The sequence below is a fragment of the Lutzomyia longipalpis genome, chromosome 2 (genome assembly GCF_024334085.1).
Source record: "Lutzomyia longipalpis isolate SR_M1_2022 chromosome 2, ASM2433408v1".
Classification (NCBI taxonomy): Eukaryota; Metazoa; Arthropoda; class Insecta; order Diptera; family Psychodidae; genus Lutzomyia; species Lutzomyia longipalpis.
This window is the reverse complement of record NC_074708.1, coordinates 37,066,342-37,088,435: the sequence shown is the minus strand read 5'-3', so window position 1 is coordinate 37,088,435 and position 22,094 is coordinate 37,066,342. Positions and strand designations below refer to the sequence as shown.

At 32.3% G+C, this 22,094-nt stretch overlaps 1 protein-coding gene across 3 annotated transcripts in view; it reads left to right on the top strand.

Annotated features, from left to right (window-relative positions):
- The window catches only part of LOC129790529 (disintegrin and metalloproteinase domain-containing protein 10), a 45,726-nt gene that overhangs the window by 12,230 nt on the left and 11,402 nt on the right, over window positions 1-22,094 (top strand). For all 3 annotated transcript variants that reach the window (XM_055828060.1, XM_055828062.1, XM_055828063.1), the window contains exons 3-4: window positions 11,339-11,359; window positions 21,705-21,898. In XM_055828060.1, the coding sequence (XP_055684035.1) occupies window positions 11,339-11,359; window positions 21,705-21,898 (215 nt within the window). The remainder of the gene's footprint in view (window positions 1-11,338; window positions 11,360-21,704; window positions 21,899-22,094) is intronic.

Genomic DNA, 22,094 nt, shown 5'->3' with positions numbered 1-22,094 from the left:
TCGACACATTGCAAATGGGGGGGTTTTGCAAAGACTGGGTGTGTGTGTGCTAAATGTGAAAAAGTATAATTTACGTAATGTTTCTGTTGCAGAAATTAAACCAATTTTTTTTTACAAATTTCTATGAAAAAGTTAATTATTTATTTTGAATATATATTTTGTTCTCTAAAAGAAAAATAATCTGCAATACTTTATATGCTTAATTAAAGCAATTAATTTAAAAAGGAATGGTACATAAATTATTTTTCCTGACACATGCATCAAAGTGATTTAACCTCTTTAAACTTTTTTCCCTCTTCGTTTAATACGACGAAACGTTTTTTTTTCGCTCAGATGGAAAACACAAAGAGAATGACATTTTCCCGGAAAATGAGCATGAATTGTCTGGGATATTTTTTTTTTTTGCAAGAATTAGCATTTTAAACAATGAAATGTTAGATTCTGTATGGTTTTCTAATTAGCAATATAATCTTCGAAAGAATAAAAAAAAATCAGATAAATTGTCTTTCAATGTCAAACATTTTTTAACTAATTAAATTTCTTAATGGTTCTTCCGTGAATCACAAAAAATTTTGAATTTGAAAATCACTCAATAAAACTTTGTTTATGTCTCTTTTGCAAATAAGTACACAACCTGTAGAATTTTTAAAAGCATCTCTTTGTTAATTTTCTTTTATGTTACCCACCAATTCATTTTAATTTTAGAATTTATATATATGGGATTCTTCCATGAGGAAAATATTGTAGTAGCGACAGAACAGAACAATATATAATATACCTAAGAAGACTCTCTGTTGTAAGTTTTTATAACCACAAACACACATTAAGTGGATTAGAAAAATTCCTCCATAAAAAGCAATTCGCGGAGGGTTTTCGTGTCAATTACTCCACTGTGGGTTGCCCACTCTGCGGAGGGTGGGGTGTAGTGCAAAAGAGGGTGGAAAAAAGCGCAAATATAGGTTACACAGTTAAGCAATTAAGGGGAATACAATTCATTTCGTTTAACGAGTCGTTGAGAATATGTTTTTTTTTTGTGTTGCAAAGAAAAATAATTTTTTTTTGGTATTTCTGCACACCCAGAAAATATATTTTTAGAGAAATTTCAAGAGTCTGAATGTGAAGGAAATTATTATTTTCAAGTGCTAATGAGTTCTTGAAAATGAAGCTTTCACAGCAAAAATCTATATTTTTTTACTCTGAGTAATTGACCAAAAATTCAAGTAGAGCTTAATCATCATTTTAAACAAGAAGATAAAGTCAAAAGTTAAATCTTCTTTTGAAGTGGTTAACTTTGGCAGAACTTCTGCAGCACATCTCACAAAGTATACACACACCTCACCATCAAAGTTTCAATAACTTTCTTTGGAAAACTTACAATTTAGTGTCACCAAACTCAATCAATTCACATTCGGGGGTAAAAGGAGGGAAAAGCTCCACAATGTACTTATATATAGTTAAATAGAAATGAAATATGAGTGCCAAAGTGAAAGATTAAATCAATATTTGATCTTCAATTTTGTGCTTCATCATCTGATAGCTTTGATTTGGTAGATTGGATGGGATATACTTCTTCTCTGTGGACAAACAGAGGGGGTGGAAAGTTTAAGGAAAGAAAAATATATAATATTGGTTGCAACGAAAGTTCTGACAAAATTTTTTGGGGAATTATCTTTCAATTTAAAGAAAACAAAATGAAAGATAATGCAAAATCTCTCTTTACATAAACTTTTAATTAATACAACAATAAATTTATAAATTATTCCTTTGAAATTAAAGGAAAATCAATAGTTTTGAAAGTTTTGGTTTATATATCCAATTACATTCAAGAAGTTTGGTGATGTAAGTAAATCACATTGCAAAGTCACCCCCTCGGAATGTTGTGAAGAAAAGCTCAGTTGGGGTGAATGGCAGTGAAAAACCAAAATGTTGACAGTTTAGAGAGGAAAATTAACAAAGTGTTTGAGAGTTAAAAGTTAAATTGACAAAACTTTCCTTGAGCTTGAGAGATTTCTCAATTTTCATCCCAAAAGAATACAAAAAAATTATATAAATATTTTGAAGTTAATTTTAAGTAATTTTGTCGTGGAAAATTGCTCTGGCTTCAGTGATTTATAATACCTTAAAGATTGTGCGCGTGTTTTATGAGATGTTTTTGGAGAATTTTCTGTCACAAGAAGCGAATGAAAATAAGGGGAACGAGAGACAAACAATGGTAATAAATTTTCACACAGCACAGAATACTCCTTAAGAACAAGATTGGCTGTGTCGTCGAGTTTGGTTGCAAAGGAGATGAGATTGAGATTTTGGCTTAATTTACGAATTGTCTCTAAATTGTTTTGTGTATATTTGTGTTTTGTAGTATATTTTGCTCAATTTTCTGATTGTTTCTTCTACTATCTATATATACTACTTATATATGCAGAAATTTAGGATAGAAGATAGGAGATGTTTCTCTTGCAGAGAAGATTCTCTGCAGGCGATGCTCTTGGCTCGGAGATGACGCCATTATTTGGATAATAAAAGAGCGAAAATTGGCCAAAGTAATTCACATTGTACTAATTTTGTGTTTGTCTGTAAAGTCTCTCACAGCTTTTCCTTTTTTGGGGGGGTATTTTGTAACAAAGTTTCTTTCATGAGGAGGGTGGGTGTCATTTAGAAGCTTTTCCCACCAAAGCTTTCGTGCCAAACATCACAAAACTTGGCTAAATTAATTCTAACAATTTGCTGGCTTCTCTGCTTTTTACATTTTTTTGTGGATTTATCCAAAAGCTCTTGATTTTCATTCGCATACTTCCCACATTGATCTCAAAATGGATTTTATTTAGCAACATGAAAAATATTATACTTGAATTCAATTTTAGTGTGAGAGAAAAAAAACTATTGAACTTTTTTATAAAATTTATTTTGGTGATTAGTGCAAAAAGTTGATCAAACACTAAACAATGCGACTTTGCTATTTATATGAAAGTTGTGCGATTTCTGGTTGGCATTGGGATTTCATTACTATATTTCATTTTTTTTTCCATCACGTTATGGTTTTTTTTATTCCACACTGTTTTGTCTCTTCGCGCAGCTTTTGAATTCGCATCATATTGTATAGGAAGCAAAAAAAAATAACAAATGAAAAAACTAAACGCGAGAGTTCAATGATATTTCTCACTTGTTCCACGCTAACTAACGACGACGTCAAGGTTAATAAAAATCAAGCATGAATGGGGGAGAGCGGACAACACATATGTGTGATGTTTATAAATCCAGCATAGTACTTTTAATTGCAACTGGGCCTGCAGTGAATGAATTAGACGTGAATGATATGCTTGATAAGGAATTTCCGTAAATGTCTTTTGGAGCAACTTCTCTTAAGGCAGGAAATTATACTTTGGCAGAAAATCTCTCTATAGAGATGGCTTAATGAACGTTTATTGAGAGATGTGTGAGCAAAAAAGTAAGAAGAGTATTTTGCTTCAACTGTGATTACACTGCAATATTATTGCTGACCTTTTGGATGTTTAAGAAGAGATAGTTTGAAAAAGAAAGTTGCTCCTCATTCAAACATCTCTCTCATTCGTGCATTTTCATCTCATTTCTTCGGGTTTTTTTTTTGTATTTATGAATTACTGATATTCGCATCTTTTAAAGCTTTATGTAGGTAGGTATATAATGCAGCAAGATGTTCCTTTTTTTAGAGCAAAATAAAAGAAAACTTTCTCTCCTGTTTAGCGTTTTTTATAGATTCTGTATGTCATGTTAGTAGTAAAATTCACTCATGCCTTAAATGTTAACTCTCATCACTACACAGGATTATTTTTTACAAAACTTTCCCACAGGGTGTTGCAAAAGGGTGCTTGATTTTTAATTCTGTGTGAAACTGAAAGAGTTTTTAATTTACGGGGAAAATGTTTTGATTTTTTTATATAAACTTGTAGAATTATTGGTTGTGTAAAGACGTTAAAATTTCAAGCAGTTCATGTTTTACTTTAAAGATCAATAATATTTTTTTTCTGGTCTAAAACTATTAGGAAAAAATTACAAAGAAGGACTTTCAAACGTTAGAAATAAACGTTAACGTTAGAAGAAAGTTAAACCATTATGATAAATCTAAAAAAAAAATAAAGATAAAATATAGGGGAACGTGGCCCAATTCGGACCTTTTAAGACCTTTTTTAATCCGCTTTTACTTTAAACTGATTAAACTTTAAATGTAGAAAGTTATGGGAGTTAAAAGAGCATTAAATGAGCTTTAAAACGGTACCAAATTTAAGAATTTTGCTTTTTGCTTTATACTATTTTTTTTTCTCATTCTACGCGGACCTTTGGAGGTTGGAATTGGGCCACATTCGTCTATCAATTTTAGAGTAAAAGTAAATCGTTAGAAATGAGACGTCAAATGTTTGAATAAAATGTCAAATAAATTGTCAGAGCTGCTAATTCGAATACAACAAAAAAAATTGAATAAATTTTTCTTTTCAACTCTTTTTTCTTTGTTTACTTTTTATTATATATTTTTTAAACACATTCCTTCCCCCTAAAATTACTATATAGGTACTAATCTAGACGTGAAGTTTTAAAGCTTGTGTCTTGGGGTGTCAAAATTCCAATATAACAATAATAATTCTGCTTTTTTTCATTTTTCATCTCCAAAAGTATATTTCCCAAAAAATTCTTCAATGCTGCCAAAATGCAATGAAATTTCATTCAAAAATTCTCTCATCACTCTGTAATGTTTTATGTATGTATACATTCTGCTGTAGGGAGTTTTTCACGGAGAAAATTGTGTGGTGAAGAATGTGAAAAATGTGTGCTACATTTTCTCCGGTGCGGTGATGGTGAAAATGTCGATTTTGTGAGTTAGGTCACCTTGAGGGGTTAGGGGAGACGGGAGGAGAGGATGGCGGTTTGATATGGAGCCCTGAAGAAATAAAATTGATTTCCGCCAAGATGGATATTTTCCACCATCAGCCAGTGAATAGGCAGTGTGGGAAGAAAATGTGTCTCGGTAGTGAATTTCCCACATATATATGTGGCTATATAGAAGGAAAATGTAGTAAAATACAGTGCATGGGATGTCCATAAATTGTTTATATGGCGAAAGCTGTAAAATCTTTCTTGTTTTCCACCCACTTGACATTCTTGTATGTCGTTTTGGGGGCGCTTTGGAATTGCTCACTAGAGATACATTTTTTTCAGTCGTCTGCACTTATTATTTAACGCTCGTTCGGTTGAAAAGAAAAATATATTTATTTTTATGCTATAATGATACTGAGGGGTCAATAGCAGCACAGTGATTATTTCCTCTGTGGGGAACTTTTTTTTTATGTGTGGATGATGTATCATCATTCGCGAATACGAAGAGTCATGCAGTTATATGTAGTTTAAATTGGCGGGTATGTGTCGTTGAACGAGTCTGGGGGCTTTTGCAATGAAATTTTTGGTTTGGGGCGCACGCTATATAATATCGTCGTTGTGGAGAAATTTGAAATGTTATTGCACTGCCATTAAAATATGAGTCAGAATGAAAATTTCAGTCTCACTTCCATCGTATTTTTCATTTGGCTGGCAAAAAATGTGATATTACTGTAAATTTGTCAGATTTTGATTCATTATAGAAGTTCACGAACTGAGACGGATATCGTAAAATTACTTTTTCTTTTTTTTCCACCAAACATTGAGATTCATGCAATTTTCGCGAGAAAAGGAAATAATAATTGAAATGTCGTGAATCATATACATATGTATGTATGATGATGGTACAAACAAAAAGAGCAAGAAAATGTAACAGTCTGTTTGACAACAAAACACGTTATAAATGAAATTGAATTTTCTGCCAAAATATTTAAATTTTTATTAAAGATTGAAAGGAAATTCGTGAGATTCGAACCCTAGTTTTTAGGGTTAAATAGAGCGATTGTTACAAACTATGCTTGTACTTTTCTTTGCATGTTAATTCATCGTTTTTAAATATACTTAAATTCTTTCAGTAAAGAAAAAAAAAATTACGACGATTTCTTATTGAAATTAAAATTAATTTTCCCAATTGGACTTTCAATGGAATACTTTAAGTGAAATTTCAACACATTATTGTTCGATTTCTTCAACTTCAAAAAAAAAAAGACCTTAATGTATTTAACGCAATTGATGGTGAATTATATGTTCATTGGATCTGAAAGAAAAATGAATAAAAAGCCGCCTTTAGAGAACTTTGCTAACATATATAACTATTACATATTAAAAAACAAAAAAAAACTTTCCCAAACTTCAATTTATACATCATCAAACCATGCCCCTCGTGTTTCATTCAGTATTATTACATACCTATAGTGACTATTTGAATTGTCAGTATTAAATTCTGTAATTGGTATTCTGTAAATGTTGAATTTTTATGGATTTTCCCTCCCTAGATGGGAAATGGTTTGAGTTGTGTTGTAAAGAGAGTGAGAAAGAGAGAGAGCGTGAGTCTGAATGGAATGAATCCACAAAATGGTAAAATGGGTGATAGAAGTGTGGTCATAAAAGGGTTTATATATACGGTTGGAGTCAATTGAATTTTTTAGTCATTTTGCTATATAGAGGAACTTTATTGTCCACAACTTGTGTGAATGGAAAATACGTGGAAAATATATTGAAAATTGTGATGTAGAAGAGAAAGGTGATTAATTGTATTTTCCAAGCATATCTCTGTCGTATTTCCCACTCACCTTTTGTAACCTTTCTTCGTGACACGCTCTCTCGTTCTCTCTGGGAATTTCCCAAAAAAAAAACTCAACTTTTCCTCCTTTTCAACCCAACAGATTGATCCATTGAGTCATTGTATAATGCTCCTAGCCTTCAACGATAGCAAAAAAAGGGTCAACGAAGGTCGAGAAAATGCCCTTTTTTGCGTCAAGAACCCTTTTTCCCTCAATTGACTTTCATCAACACACACGATCGTCTAATAACAAAAAAAACTCTCAATTGTGAGTACGAAGACCTCACACATGGAATAAAGTCAAATTGAAAATCACTCGCGTCATATTTAACTTCCTCTTGGGGCATGTGTTGTATGCCGCTGTTGCACGCAAATGAATGATTTCAATTACAAAACTTGGAGGAAAAGGGAAATTTGTGTGACATTATCGTTGCTGTGTGTGGGTGGTATTTTCTCCTCATGTGCACCATATGGCTGACCAATGCAATTCCCCAACTTTTGTGCCATTAAATAACTTCCATCTACTGTGTATATAGGGGAGAATGGGGTTAGAACTTCTTTGGGAAATTAGTCTAAAAATTCTATTTTATTTTAATCACATTGAAGAATTTTGTTTTAATAAAGGTTTTTTAATAAGAAATTATCATTTTAAGTAGATTTCTTTTAGATACTTTATTTAAGAATAACCTCCATTAATTGACCCACTGCTACCCTACATATAATAGCCTTATCCACATTTGGCGGCAATTTTAAACAGCTTTGCATGCAAAAGCTCGAAAAGTGTAAAATATTATAAATTAAATGACAATTTGTGGGAAAATTAGTTAAACTTTTGGCATTTTACATTGAATGATTTCGAAAGAAAAGTCATGAGTGGGAAGAAGTGGGTCAGTGTGGATTTTTCTCTCTTGAAAATTCTCTAAAAAAATATATTAAAAATTTAAAATAAAAGAAATATTTTTATCTGTGTGTCTGTGATTGACTGAAAAGTGTTAATAAACAATTTTGTTAACAATAATACACCCACACTTTATAACTCATGCCATGCTCTACATAAATTATGATGAGGTATACATCTCTCTCAATCATTGATGCACTTTTTCATAAATTTTAATGATTCAACTTCCATTGAAATGATTTATAATTTAGAATAAATTTATCACAGTTTGATTTTACTATATGAATTAAACGTAATTACCTCTTTGTATAAGTAGGAAAGTGTGAAGAGATTATTGATTTTTCATGAGAAATAGGAGGATTGGGGGGGAGCCATTAATGGGGAGGATTAATACTTATATAACGTGTGGTGAGAGTTTGTGGTGAATTTAAGTAAAATGGATTTCAATGTGAAAAGTTGCGAGAGATTCCCAACATTTACCCCGAAAATCAAACCATTAACTGTTTTGCAGTTGATTTAACAATATATTCTACTGAAAATTACATGCACCATTAGTTGTTCCAAATAATGGGATTTATATGCCCCCTTTTGCCACACAAAATTCACATCTCTTATTTAGTTTGGTGAGGTACAAAATAATGGGAAATTATCGTGTTGAAATATTTGCCATAGTTATTCACAACATTATGCTAAAATTTATTTTGGGTATGTTTGTGCAAATTGCAATGAATGTGAGGGATGTGCTTACACTCGAAAAAAAAACATTTTTAACAAAAAGGTAACTGAACTTAACTATACATATGTAGCATAGCTATGAATGTACTTAAAATTATAACATTTTACTAAATGCTGGTGAAAGGACAATATGAATGAAATTTATCTACATAATTTGTAAAGCAAAAGTCAAAATTAATGTGAATTTCATGTTGTCACCACAATGAGGATTATTATCACAAAAGTATGTAGTGAAAATGTCCAAAACTTTCCCACATTATGAATTAAATGCCTCCTAGTCCTGTGACGGAGAGTTATACATGGCTAAAGTTAAGAGAAAAAGAAACTTTAAAGATTTTTCAACCCGAAATCGTGAAATTGATGAGAAAACATTGAAGTAAATATGTTTTATTTCTCATCCATTTATAAATAATTATATATTTTCATACATACACTTGATGAATGCACGTTATAGATGCCTCAATACATGCGCGAGCCTATAAAAGTAACCTTGACTTACATTTCAACTTAAATAATCGTGTTAATTCGTCTTCACCTCTTCTCACAAAGCGAGTTTTATAGTGATTGCCAGCGATATATTTCTCAGCATAACATTTCCGGCTTCTCCATGTATTAAATAGCTATCACGCTCACTTTATATTGGATATTATACCACGAAAACATTTTTTTATATTACCTCCTTTTGTATGAACGACAGAACAATCATTTTCACGTTGAAAGTATATTTTTAGGAATCATAATACATGGAGAAGTATAAATTCTACTTTTATGATAGAAGAGAGAGAGAGCTTTCATAAAATACTAGAGAAAAATGAATTTATTCAGAAAATGTTTATTTGGATATTTTTATGCTATATGTCTCATGGGCGGTATATAACATTTATTGCATCAATTTTGATTGATTAGACACTCTCACCATAATGTATGAGTTCAATATATATATAAGTTAAAGTAGTTTCAGCAACATATAATATGTTTTTTGATATCCAGTAAAGTTCTAGTTCCTTAATCTTATCTTATTTCAAAGAAACTTTCCATTAAATAATTACATGAGAGTTTTTAAAGCTATTTTTAGTCAATGACTTAACAATGACTAATATATTCTTTAATGACTAATTTGAGCTTTAATTTAATTTTTAAAACAAACAATTCAGAGCTACAGAAATCATTCAATATAACAATATTTTCGCAGCTTCTGAAAACAACATTTATCAGTCATTAAAAAAATGCAGCAATTTACTGTTGATCTTTATTCAATGAAAGATAAATAATTTGTATTTGATAAACTTTCTTTGATTAGTAATATAGATTTATCAAATTATTTTAAATACATCAATCAACAATATATAAATTAATTTATATAATTTGAAAAATAATTTATTAAATTTTAATTATCCAAACAAATTATTTTTTGAAAATTTATTTGTGAGAAATATTGAAATTAATTACAGCGCATTTATGAATTTATTTTAAACGTGTGTGATAAACAAATTGCATATTATTTCAATTGATTTTTATTTGTAAAATACAGGGTGGTACAGTGAATGTTTTTTTCTCATAAAATAAATAATTTTTACAAGAGAAAATTATTTTGTGAACGACGTAAATATTCAATAGAGAATTGAGCTTTAAATTTTGTTTAAACAATTCACGTGGAATGAAAGTTACAACAATTTGTTCTGATACTAAATATAACATTAATCTCCCTACACAGTAGATTCAGCTATTAATGCAAAGGAATTAATTTTCCCAGATGATAAGACATGAACTATATGTATACAACAAGGCTTAAGACAATGTATTTAATTGCTGCCCGTTTGCTCAACTTTATTGACTTACAATGGTACCCACCACTTTACACTGGAGCTACTTTATTACACAAAGTCGCGGATTAATGCGGGAGGTGGTGGTGAAATTGAATTAAATTGTTATGAATTTATGCATTAAGATCCTGCCCTTGTGAAATTTCACAATTTTCTCCTTCACCAAAATTTCTTGCACGTGGGGTATTTTATATTTAGCGAGGTAATTGGGTAGAAGGAAGGAGTTTGGAGGGAGGAAATGGAGTTTCATTGACATTTTGGGGTGGAGGGAAGGGAAGGTTAAATGAAATTTTAAATGCATTTATAATTATATTTAATAATAACCAATTGAATTCGGAGCACTTGTGTGTGGTGTATTGAATTATTTATAAACATACAGGAAGAGGGGTGCTATGTATGTATATATGTGTGTGGTATCCCTCAACAAAGGGTAGAGAAATTATGGAGACAAAGGGTGAAAATTCCTGCTAAAGTGGTATACTTGTGGGAAAATCAAATATGGGTTGGGTAAAAGGAGGGAAATTTATGTTGGGAACCTCTCACCTGGAGATACTCTCTCATTCTCTAAGCATACATTTCATATATAATCAAATGTACATAGCACTACTAAAGGGCAAGTAGAGTTAGTGAAAATAGGTAAATCATCTTGAAGATACAAACAGCTATTTGTGATCAGTCCCTGTCAAGTTGTTGTTATCACCTTTGGAGTATGTACCTATATAATTATAGATTTATTCAATATATGATTCATATTTGCACGCTTGAGAGAATCTCATTGAAATATTATGTTGTGTAGCGTCTGTTTGAGTTCACAAATGAGAGTGCTATTTGTTAGGGGGAAAAGGGGTTAATAATTAAGGTAGTATAATTAATTATTTGATTAACTCAAAGATCCATTGTATTAGCAAATTGTCATCCATATGGGAATAAGAAGGATAATAAATTATATTGTAGAGACCATGTGATGGGTTTAAATGAAGAATATTGATCAATTTTGGGGGGGAAAGGAGTATTCTCTGAACTATTGTTATTGTCACAATGTGATGCAAAGGGAATTTTATAATTTTTTTCTTGGAAAATAAATATCTTTCTGAAGTATCCTTTGAGACTTTTTGATCTCTCACAAATGTTCTTTCGTCTTTTTATTCAAAAATATCTTCTTTGTACTAATATTCCTTTTTTTCTGTGTCTTTTCAGGCCACGGAAGAGAGATTGGAGGTAAGTGTTGTATATAAGTACTATTTCTTCATAAATGATGTCTCGTCCATCAATGAGGGACATTTTCCCCTGTGAAAATCTTAAAGAGAGCATCTTGCATTGAATTCATCATTCTTCCTCGTTTTTTTTTTTCGTGTGTAAAAGGATGCCTCTCCTGTGACAAATCACTATATATCTCTATCAATATCTTTCCTCAGACAGTCAAGGATATATAGAATTCAAAAGCTCATCTTCATTGAAAAGAAAGATGGTTTCTGGGGGGAAATTTTGTCTCACAAAACAACATAGAAAATTCAGACACAACATCAAAGAAAGAGAATTTTCATTCACTGCCAAGAGAAATTTTGCTATATACCCCAGACATTTATTCTTATTTAAATAGAAAAATGTATGTAGGTACCTACAAAAGTATGTATATAGTCTGGAGCTTTAGCGTATTTCTTTTATTCCTCATGAGTGTTTTTTTCCTTCCTTAATATTTGATGATTTTTTGGGGATATATCTTGTTAGAAAAAAAAAATTGAAATGAAAAGATCTTGAGGAAAAATATAAGAGAAAGATATTTCATTTGTCTGTTAGCATACAGAGATATCATCGTCTTGTAAGAATATCTTATTGCGTAGAGGAGAGGAAGAGAAACATTCTATGTACAATAAGAAACCCTGGAGCTTTTATCAAGGTTTCCTTTAAAATCAAACAACCCCCTACACAGGAGCTTGAATTCAAAAGGATGATGTTTAAATGAAAGAAAAACAAGATGTGATGAAAGATCCTTCAGCGAAAAGCAAGTTCCTAAAAGGCTCGAGGATCCCCCTAAAATTTCCTCCAACATTCATGATTTTCAGATAAGCTATACAACAGTTAAAATTTATTTTCTTACCATATTATGCAAATTATTCGATATAAACAAACAAACAGCCACCCCTTTCACTTTCATAATGGCGAATAGAGAAAGTTTTTTTTATGATCATCCAAATTTAATCGCTATTTATTTACTTTACTCCTTACAAGCATGGCTTGACTGCTATTGAATACGATGGGGGGTTATTTGGAAACATATTTTCATTGTGCTGAACTTTACAAATAAACTCCTTCATTTCATTTCTCCTCTTCAACCCTTTCGGATATTGGTCGATGAATCAATTGGGGAAAAAAGTAAACCTCCTTTGAAAAGTTTGTGAAGAGGATAAAAATAAACTGAAAGGGGGTGGTTTGTTTATTGAAAAAAAAAGAAGAGAATAGTCATTGATTATTATTTATAGTAGGTATTACGTGGTCATTATCATTATTCCAGCCAATTGAGGGGGAAAATAAGAACTATTTCCTTGGAAAAAAGCTTGCGATATTTTTAGAAATAAATACCTACAATTACCTATCTAAACAGAAAATCTATTCTAAATAATAAAATAATTTTTTGTCGTGCGGTTTTATGATTATTATGTGAGGTAGAATTATTAGCTACACAAAAAGAAACAATTTATATTAATGCAAAGAGTTAAATATAATTTGCATAATTTACTGCATTTTGTAATTGAAACGGAAGGAAGTTTTTTTTTCGTTGAACAATTTGCAGCATTTACCTACAAAACTTTTCTGTTTTATTTTAATTTGAAAATTTTTTGCGACTTTTTTTTAACATTATTTGCAGTAGATTTCATTACATAAAGTGTTGATTTAATGAGGTTTCATATTTAGGGTTTTGACTGAAAGGTAAATATTTATTCAATTTCACGCGAGAAAAAAAATCAAAGAGTAAATAGATAATGAATTTTGGGTGTATGTGTGTGATATTAAAATTGGAATTAGAGTTGAAAATTTCCCAGAAAAAACTCATTCAGAGTTTATTTAATGAATATTTGCTAAATTGATGAGGGTGAGAAGAAAATTAAATATTTTGATGGAAAATTATGTTGGGAGAGGGGAGTTAATTGATTTTGTGTGATATTTGCAAAAGGTCAAAGAGGATAAATTTTCCAAAGATTCAATAGCAACAACACTGTGTGAGCTCAAGGGGGTATTTTTCATCAGTAAAGTGAGGTCAATGAATTTATATGTATGTATATGTGGGATTAAATAAAAAGGAAAAATAGAATGAAGAGTAATGGATTTTTACAGAGAAAAATTTTCAATTGAACTTTATACATTAAAATTGCTTTCAAATGCTTTTTTTTTTCTTCCTGGAGCTTTTTGTTGGACGAGCTTTTCTCGTGTGCTTTTTTTGTTACTCCTCTTTGCAAATCAATTAATCTTTCCATTTTTAGATGTTGATAGAGTTTCCTGTAAATATATTCCGGATGTTTTAGTGCTTTTTCTATACTTTTCTTTCTTCCTTCTTGCATTTCTTCTACTCTATAATATGGGTATAGTAACTGTTTATTTAATTAGGTACCAAACAATATAAGGAAGAAAGCTTCTAACTACATTCTTACTGCTTAGATATATCCTTCAGGATTCTCAAGAGGAGCTTTGATGAATTCAAGGAATGATTTTATTTGGGGATTCTCTGATTAAATCTGAAGAGTTTTCCTCTCACAGAGAGAATATCTTCCAAGCAATGACCGAAATTTCAATGCAATGCATGTTGAATTCAAGTATTCCTGAGTTTGTATTTCACATGAATGTTTACATACCTATCTGCAACATATGTATGTAATTCAAACAACATAAATGCGTAAGCATCACAATTCAATACTCATGTTGTACTTGCTATGCAAATATCAGTACTTTGATGTCATAGAAAATTGCTAAAAATCAATTACTTTTTCTTGGAATTTTTACATTGTAATAAAATATATAAAAAAGAAATGAAAAGGAAGGTAGCTATATAGCAGAAGAATAATAAAATAAATTGGAAAAATATATGGGAATTAATTTAATTTACATTTCATAGCAATAAGCTTCAATTCGGTTCAACATTCAAGGTTGCAGCGCGTACACAAAGGGAGAGAGAGCAAAAGAGTACCTTTTAGCCTATTTTAGCAAAGAAACTTCAAAAGGAAATAAACAACACACAGAATCCCTTTGCTCCATACCTACCCTCTCAATTTATTTATATGTATATTTGAAGCTCTGAAAATCCCCTCCAAAGTCACAAGAGAAGCATGGCTATTGAGAATTTCGCCCAAGAATTTCTTTGTTGTACCTTTTTTTTTCTTAACTTGAGAGAAAGTATTCCAAAATTCTCTATATAATACTTCATTTTGAGGAGAAGATCACACAAATTCTCTGTCATCAAATTCTCAATCTTAATTGAAAAGAACCCTCCTCCCATTTTCCATCTTAGTCTGTCATCTTTCATGGACTTAAAATATATATTTTCAATTATCAAGACATTCCAAATTGCCACAATATTTCATTTAAGTGAATTAACAATGGATCTTTTTGGCTTTTTGCTCACTCTCTCATGTACCTTCATAGGAATTAATCATTCTCTTTGCGACATTCGTCTTTTATGTTTGCGATGTATAGGAAAAAAAAAGTCATTTCGCGATGTTATGCTTCAGTGGAGGAAGAGAGTATGTTACAATGGGTGAAGATGTTGCTCCAAAGTGTGGCTTATTTGGATCTATATATGTAGGTTTTTTGATAATTAAACAAAAAGGGAGATGAAGAATAAAAACGATGGCTTCTGGACACCTGCTGCTGTAAATGTGAATGAACTGGCGTTTTTTGCTGCTTTGTGAAGAAAAAGAACTTTTCATCTGTTTATTGGTAGCACCTTGAGGTGCAGCTGCATTTTCTTGTTTCTTCTCTAAATGGTGGGGGAACTGTAAAAAATATAATTTACCAGAAGACTACAAGTTGGAGAATATCAGACTAATTGAAAATATTGAAGATACTTTTTATTGAAAGTTTATTTTGTTAGAATTTGCAATAAAGTTCTAATTTTTATTTGCATAAGAATATGTTAAATTATTTGAGAAGTTCAAGAAACTTCTACAAAGATACATAAGAAAATAAATGTAGCAAAGTAACCCCATTGCTCTATGTGTACTTATGTAGTTAACAACATTGATTCATTGATTTTCAATGCGGTGAACAACCTGCTGTGAGATTGAACATGAGATTTTTCAATTATATCCACCACAAAATGGCAAATACAAACCAAAAGAGCTTATCAAAAGTTTTCCTCTGTTTGAGAAAATTCAACTAAACACATTGTCAGATGCTTAAAATTAAACACTATATATATATATATATATATATATATATTATGTACATACATATGTATATGTTGCTATATAGAGACAAAAAGCACACAGAGCTTTTGTTAATTCACCCCATGGGATTTCCTTTTCAAGTGAAAACTGTCAATGAAGGGTGCATTGCACAGAGCAGACACACAGAGTGTATCAGTCTCCATAAGGTAGATGGTTCGATGGGTTTTATTCTTTGTTCCCATCATCATTATTTTCACCCTTTTGCCACTGGCGCGGGGGGTGAGGGAGAGAGTGTGTCTCCTTCATGTCTGTACACCATCGCCAAGGGTTGAATTACATGCCCCATTAATTACATTAAAATATCGTTCTTTACTATATGGGGATGAGTTAGCTTCTTCTATCGTTTGCTCTCTGTGTCTATCTCCCTCTATGTGTGTGTGGAGGAATTCCTCCTTTATCAGGGGGTGTTGAGTGCTCCACTCTGTTGGATCCCGCTTTCCGCAATTATCCCTTTTTGGCTTATTGGGGTCATTTGGAGGTATAGAAAGATTTACTCGTTGCGGAGGTGGTAGGAAAAGAGCTGTGTGTGTCTGTGTGCTTCTGCTTGAGATCAACTCCCATCATTTGAGCTTATTTTCTCGCACTTCCTCCTACATACAAACATGTGTATGTATAAAATAGAAAGGATACTCCGCATCCACCTCTTCTCCCCCTTTAACATCACTTTCTTACTTTATATACTGACTGTAGAACGAAAGGGAATAGGTAGGTAGATACTTTGTGTTGCGATTGTGGGAAAGCATGCCACAACCCGATTGAAGGGTGGATTTTGTTGTTGTGTATTGCTCGCATAAAAAAAACGAAGAAGGGTGGTGGGAGGGATGGTGGTTTGGGGAGTCTTTGCAACATGAATTCGATTAGATTTGAAGTATGTCGCATCAAGCGTTTGAGCAATTTTTGGAAATGAAAGGGGATGTTACGGAGAGAAATACATACATACAGGCTTTTACACAACAAGAAAGAACCCCAAATAACACCCTTCTAAATTTGTTCAATTGACTAGTCACACCGAGAGGGGTTAGAAAATTGACACCCGCACCCGAATGATCTTGAGAACTGTCGCACTTCTCCTTTATTGAACATCCGTTTTTATTCAATATATTGTTACAAATCAACCCTCCTTTTTTTCATCTCTTCCTCCGTTTTTTTTTTCACTTTCTGCCTCCATTTTTCCACATGATGGTGGGAAATTCGTCAAGTCACACCCACCCACACAGATCTTCCACAAACATACGAAAAAAAAAGAGAGAGAACATCCCTTAATCCTCTCATCTTTAGTCCTTGTTCTTATTTGCATATAGCAGAAAAATTTTACTTTCAAGCTTGCTAACCTTCTAAAAAGGGAGAGGAGAAAAAAAAACTTTTTTAGCTTCTCTTGACTTTCTCAGTTTATTCTGCGGTGGATTCTATCTATATAAGAAGGTACTATACATTCCCACGTCATTTAGTGTATACTCTCTCTCTCTTAAATTCATCTTATAAATCAACACGCAAAGAAAAGAAAACATGAACAGGTTATATTTTATTATTTTATCTTTCTCAATTTTAAAGGATAATTTTATTAAAATTTATTTAGAAGATTCTTTAAAATATTTTAAGAAAATTAGGAAATTTGAAGAAAAAACAAAACAACTTCTGAATTACAGCGACGTTTTGATTTATCTAATGTGTAGTAGAAGTATAGGAAATATTCTTTTAAAAATCATTTTTTTTACGCAAAGAATCTCTATAAAATTACAACACGTCTATTTATTTATTTTTTAATTCTTTATTTTCCTTCAGGAAAACCTTTCATTTATTGTTAAAATTAAAAGCTTCTTTGTATTCAGCGATGAAGGGATTTTTAAGCTATTGTATAAAGTTGCGAACCTATTGCTCTTTTACACTGTGTAACAAAAAAGAAAGGAAAAATGTACATAATTTCCAAGCATATAGAAGTGATGACGAAGGCTACACGGATACGTGATATTCCTTCACTTTGCAGAATATTCGTGTTAAACATGTTGATATTTTAGCTGTGATTCTTTCTTCAAAGAAGCACAGCTTCTGTGTACACTCAAAAATGCAAAGTCGTCAGATCGGGCTCAAACTTGGGATAAGCACGAATTAGGGTCCCTACATTCCAAAAAACGTATGCGCCAAAAATCTTTCCGGCCGTCCGGCCGGCCGTCCGTCCGGCCGGCCGGAACCTTTCGCTAAATTACAAGAGAACGGTGATAGATAGAGACTTGCGGTCAACGGCAAAGTTCATATATTGGGTGGAGGACATCCGATTATGAAGTCAAATCCAACCCCCCACCCCCCCGTCCGCCATTTTGAATAACCCCTAGATTTTGTTTTTGCTATATCTCAGTCCCTATTATAGCTAGAGGGCTGAAATTTTGATATGTTGTAGAGGCCATCAAGACCTTTCCAGCGATAGCTCATTTTCGAAAATCGGTCAAGCCGTTTAGCAAATATGGCCGTCACAATTTTTCATCGAAAATCGGTCATAACTTGAGAACGGCTTGACCGATTTTGATCAACTTAGGCTCAAATGAAAGATTTTAACAAGCCCTACAACTGCTCGGAACATCACAAGTTCAAAAAATGACCGCAAGTGGCGCTAAAATCAAAAACAAAATTTTCGATGAGTTTTCGATGAATATCTCGAGCACCGCTTTATAGATTTGCTTCATATTTTGATATGTTATAGTTGACTATAATATCTATCACCATACCAAAAATGAAGAAAATCTATGTAGCCGTTCCGGAGATATCGCATTTTAAAGTTTACATGTCATATCTTGAGTTGCATAAGTCCAACGCCCCGCGAAGCGGGGCGTTTTATATATACACATATAAAATTAAATAAAATATATATAAATGCATAGATATATACATTGTATATACATATAAAAATACAAAGATAAATATATAAAAACTGCAAAGATAAATATTAAATATAGCATGGATGGAACAGTATAAAGCGAAAGAACGGTAAGTAAAACTTACGGGCTGTGATTCTTTCTTTGTCAGTGAAATGTGAAATTGACGGAAAATTGAGGATGGGCAAATTTTGAGGAAGGCTTTCTCGCGTACCGAATCACAGCCAACGCCCACGATTAAGGCTTTTCACAAAATTTCTGAGCGTTGGCTGTGATTCGGTGCGCGAGAAAGCCTTCCTCAAAATTTGCCCATCCTCAATTTTCCGTCAATTTCACATTTCACTGACAAAGAAAGAATCACAGCCCGTAAGTTTTACTTACCGTTCTTTCGCTTTATACTGTTCCATCCATGCTATATTTAATATTTATCTTTGCAGTTTTTATTTTTGTTCATGCACAGACAACTTACCAAACCATCCCATCCCCTTCCTCCTCTCCCACATATTGTAGTATATGAGATTTCCTTGAAAACAAGAGAGAGAGAAAAAGTTACTCTGTATGCCGCAGAAAAATACTTTCTCCACCCTGTGTGTGATGGATAAAAACAGGGTGATGGGGGGATGAAAGATAAAAATTTTCAAGCAGCAGCCCAAAGAGGCGGAGTGGAATATAAGATTGAAGCCTGGCACGAAAATGAAGAGCTGATGGTGGTGGAAAAGTTAAAGTGGATTTATGTGAAAGTCACAAAATTTTCAAGCTGTCGAGACAAAAGGGAACGACAAGGAGGTTTATGTGTGGATGATGTCCTTTGTTGCGCACATTTCAACCCCCCAATCTCGCCCCCTTTAAAAAGTTGTCTCGGAAAATTTTAAACATTTTTAATAGTCCTCGAGAACATCATCAGCATTCGCCTCATTATGTTGGACGTGGGATGAGGAAAAAAAGAGATAGAGGCTGTGTAGATAAAAACCACAAGTATTCCGAAATAAAAAGGGAAAATCTGAGATTTTGTGAAGAGAGTGAGAGTTTAAAAAGAAAAAAAGACGAGTTTAGAACATCATGAAAACTGAAAGAGCTTTGAGCATTTTACTTCTTTAAATTGAATGTGTAACAATTTCAAGGGCCGTGATGTGGAGCAATTGTAGCAATTAGAAACATACGGTGTGTGTGGGGGGGATTAAAATGGTTTATGAAAGTGACAACAATTAAATGCATCTGGACACGGAGTTGTTGTCTAGAAGATAAGTTTATGTGATGCTCATCAGCATTATGTGTACAATTCCCGCAGCATAATTATAATGATGAGACAAGTAATGTAAGAAGAGAATGCTAAGAGAGGAGCAATGTCAATTATAGAGTATTTTATGTGCATTGCAGGGATGAACGAGGGTACTTAGACATTGTTAACAAATCTAAAGTTCTGTAGTTTCTAAAAAAAGAAAAATTGTAAGAATGAATTCTTCTAGATCAAGAAGAAGTCTAACTTCAAATTAAAAGCTGAAAGTTTTCATTTTTATTTTTAAAGATAATCAATGAAACGATCCTCATTGTATTGAAGATTTAAATTTATGTTAAAAGGTAGTAACTTTAGAGTAGTAGGTGAGAAAAAGTAAGAAGAAGATTAGTCACGTTTGAGCAAGTAGAGAAAATTTTCCTTTTCACATTTTATTAGTTTGGGACGTAAATATTGAAGTAAGTAGGTCAGAAATAAGAAGATTTAGAAAAGAAATAAGTAGAATTTATATTCCAGGAAAAATAAGCGGAGAAACTAGGCAAATTACAAGGGAAACATTGCCGAGAGGCAGAATAAGAATAGAGGTTAGAAAACACATTTTTATGATTTTTAAAAACTAATAGAAGGATTATGTTTATTACAGAAATAGGGACGAGAAGAAAGGATTCAGGGATCAAGTCTTATCTAGGAGGGAAAGAATTCCCTCAGTGAGTAATTAGATATCCCAGTTTGAATATGTTTTAAATGAAAAATATGTTTCCTTTTTAGCCCAAAATTTTAAGGCTTGAAGCCCCCTTTGAAAAAGCTCGATTGGCACTGTTTTCAGCGACATTTCGGTTAATTTAAAAGAGGATTTAAAAAAACCTATCTGTCTGCTTAAGAAAATAAGAACAAATTGCAACAAATTCTCTGAAAGATTTATATTGAAATAACTCTGTGATTGCAACTACATATGAATTTCCCTTTTATTATTATCATTACATACTATACATAATAACCAAAAGAAGAGACATAATATATGTTCATATGTATGTATGTATATCACGTAAAATATGACCAAAATAAATCAAAGTTAAGGAGCACAATAGTAATGAAATTACCCGACATTTGTCATTATACTATGCAAATAACATTGAGAGAAATAAATAAAAGGAAGAACTTTATCAGAACGATGAGCTAAAGTCACAGAAGGACGTGCTTATGTGGGTGTTGTGTTGGCAATGGGGAAAAAGAAGGGAGAATGTTGCGCTGTTGACTGCCAAAATATATTGTTGAAATAATTGTCGCGTTGCATCCCCCAGTGGAATGGGGGGCGGATTATCCACCAACCCTCAATGCGAAAAGTCTCTCTTGTGGTGATCAATAAATCTTCTTTTCTTTTGGTGGTGTGTATGTGGATTTTCTTTTGTTGCCTGATATGAATATTTCAGCTGGAGGACGTCAAGCGAGGGATGATAAGGAAAGCAGAGGGAAAAAAAATAAAAAAAGGATAACATCTTTCGCTATATTATACCAATTTCTTGGAGCTGCTTCACTACTTCTTGGAATTCTTCAAGGCAAAAATTCTGTTTCTTTTTCCTCGCAATTGTGTCTCTACCATTTGATCTGAATACCATTCGTGGGTATTTTTGGGTTTGAGTGGAGACAGGAAAATAGGGAAATTGCTATATTTTTCGTAGAAAAGCTTGTTTTATCTTCCTTATATATTTTTCTAGAATATCCTCTTTTTCGACTTTTGAAAGCTTTCCATTGAATTACGTAAAAAAAGCTCCTCCTTTTCCAATTTTTTTGTGCGTAGTGTGATACCAGATGGAGAATATTGTGAAGAGAATATGTTAAATGGCACCAAGAGACATCCACCGAAGAGGAGGGTTAGACATTTAAGAAAATTTTTTGAAAAAGAATAATATCAATAAAATAGAATGTCAATGCCATTTGCGAGTTCCTCATCAAAAAGAACATCATTTTAGTTCTCTAATCACGCATGAATTTTATGAGTGGTTCTTTTTCTTTTCTTTTCGCAGGAAGACGCCTTAATGAATACATATCGCATTATGAGACACTGAGTTATGATACAAAGCATGTCCATGCGAGTCACAATCGTGCAAAACGATCTGTCACCAAAGATCCCTACGTGTATCTGAGATTTGACGCCCACGGGGAAAATTTTCACATGAGACTCAAGAGAGATGTGACCACATTCAGTGATAATTTAGTGGTAAGTTTATGATATAAATTTTCTTTTTTTTTCTTCTTTTTTTTTGTTGTTGTTTTTTGTCGGTAAATTGTGGTGAGATGATTTATTATTGCACACAAATGGAGGGATGAATTGTGTAAAAAATAACGAAAAATTCAGTTAGATATCTCCTACAGAAGCTGAGATATTGAGGAAATTGTATTAAAAAAGTAAATTT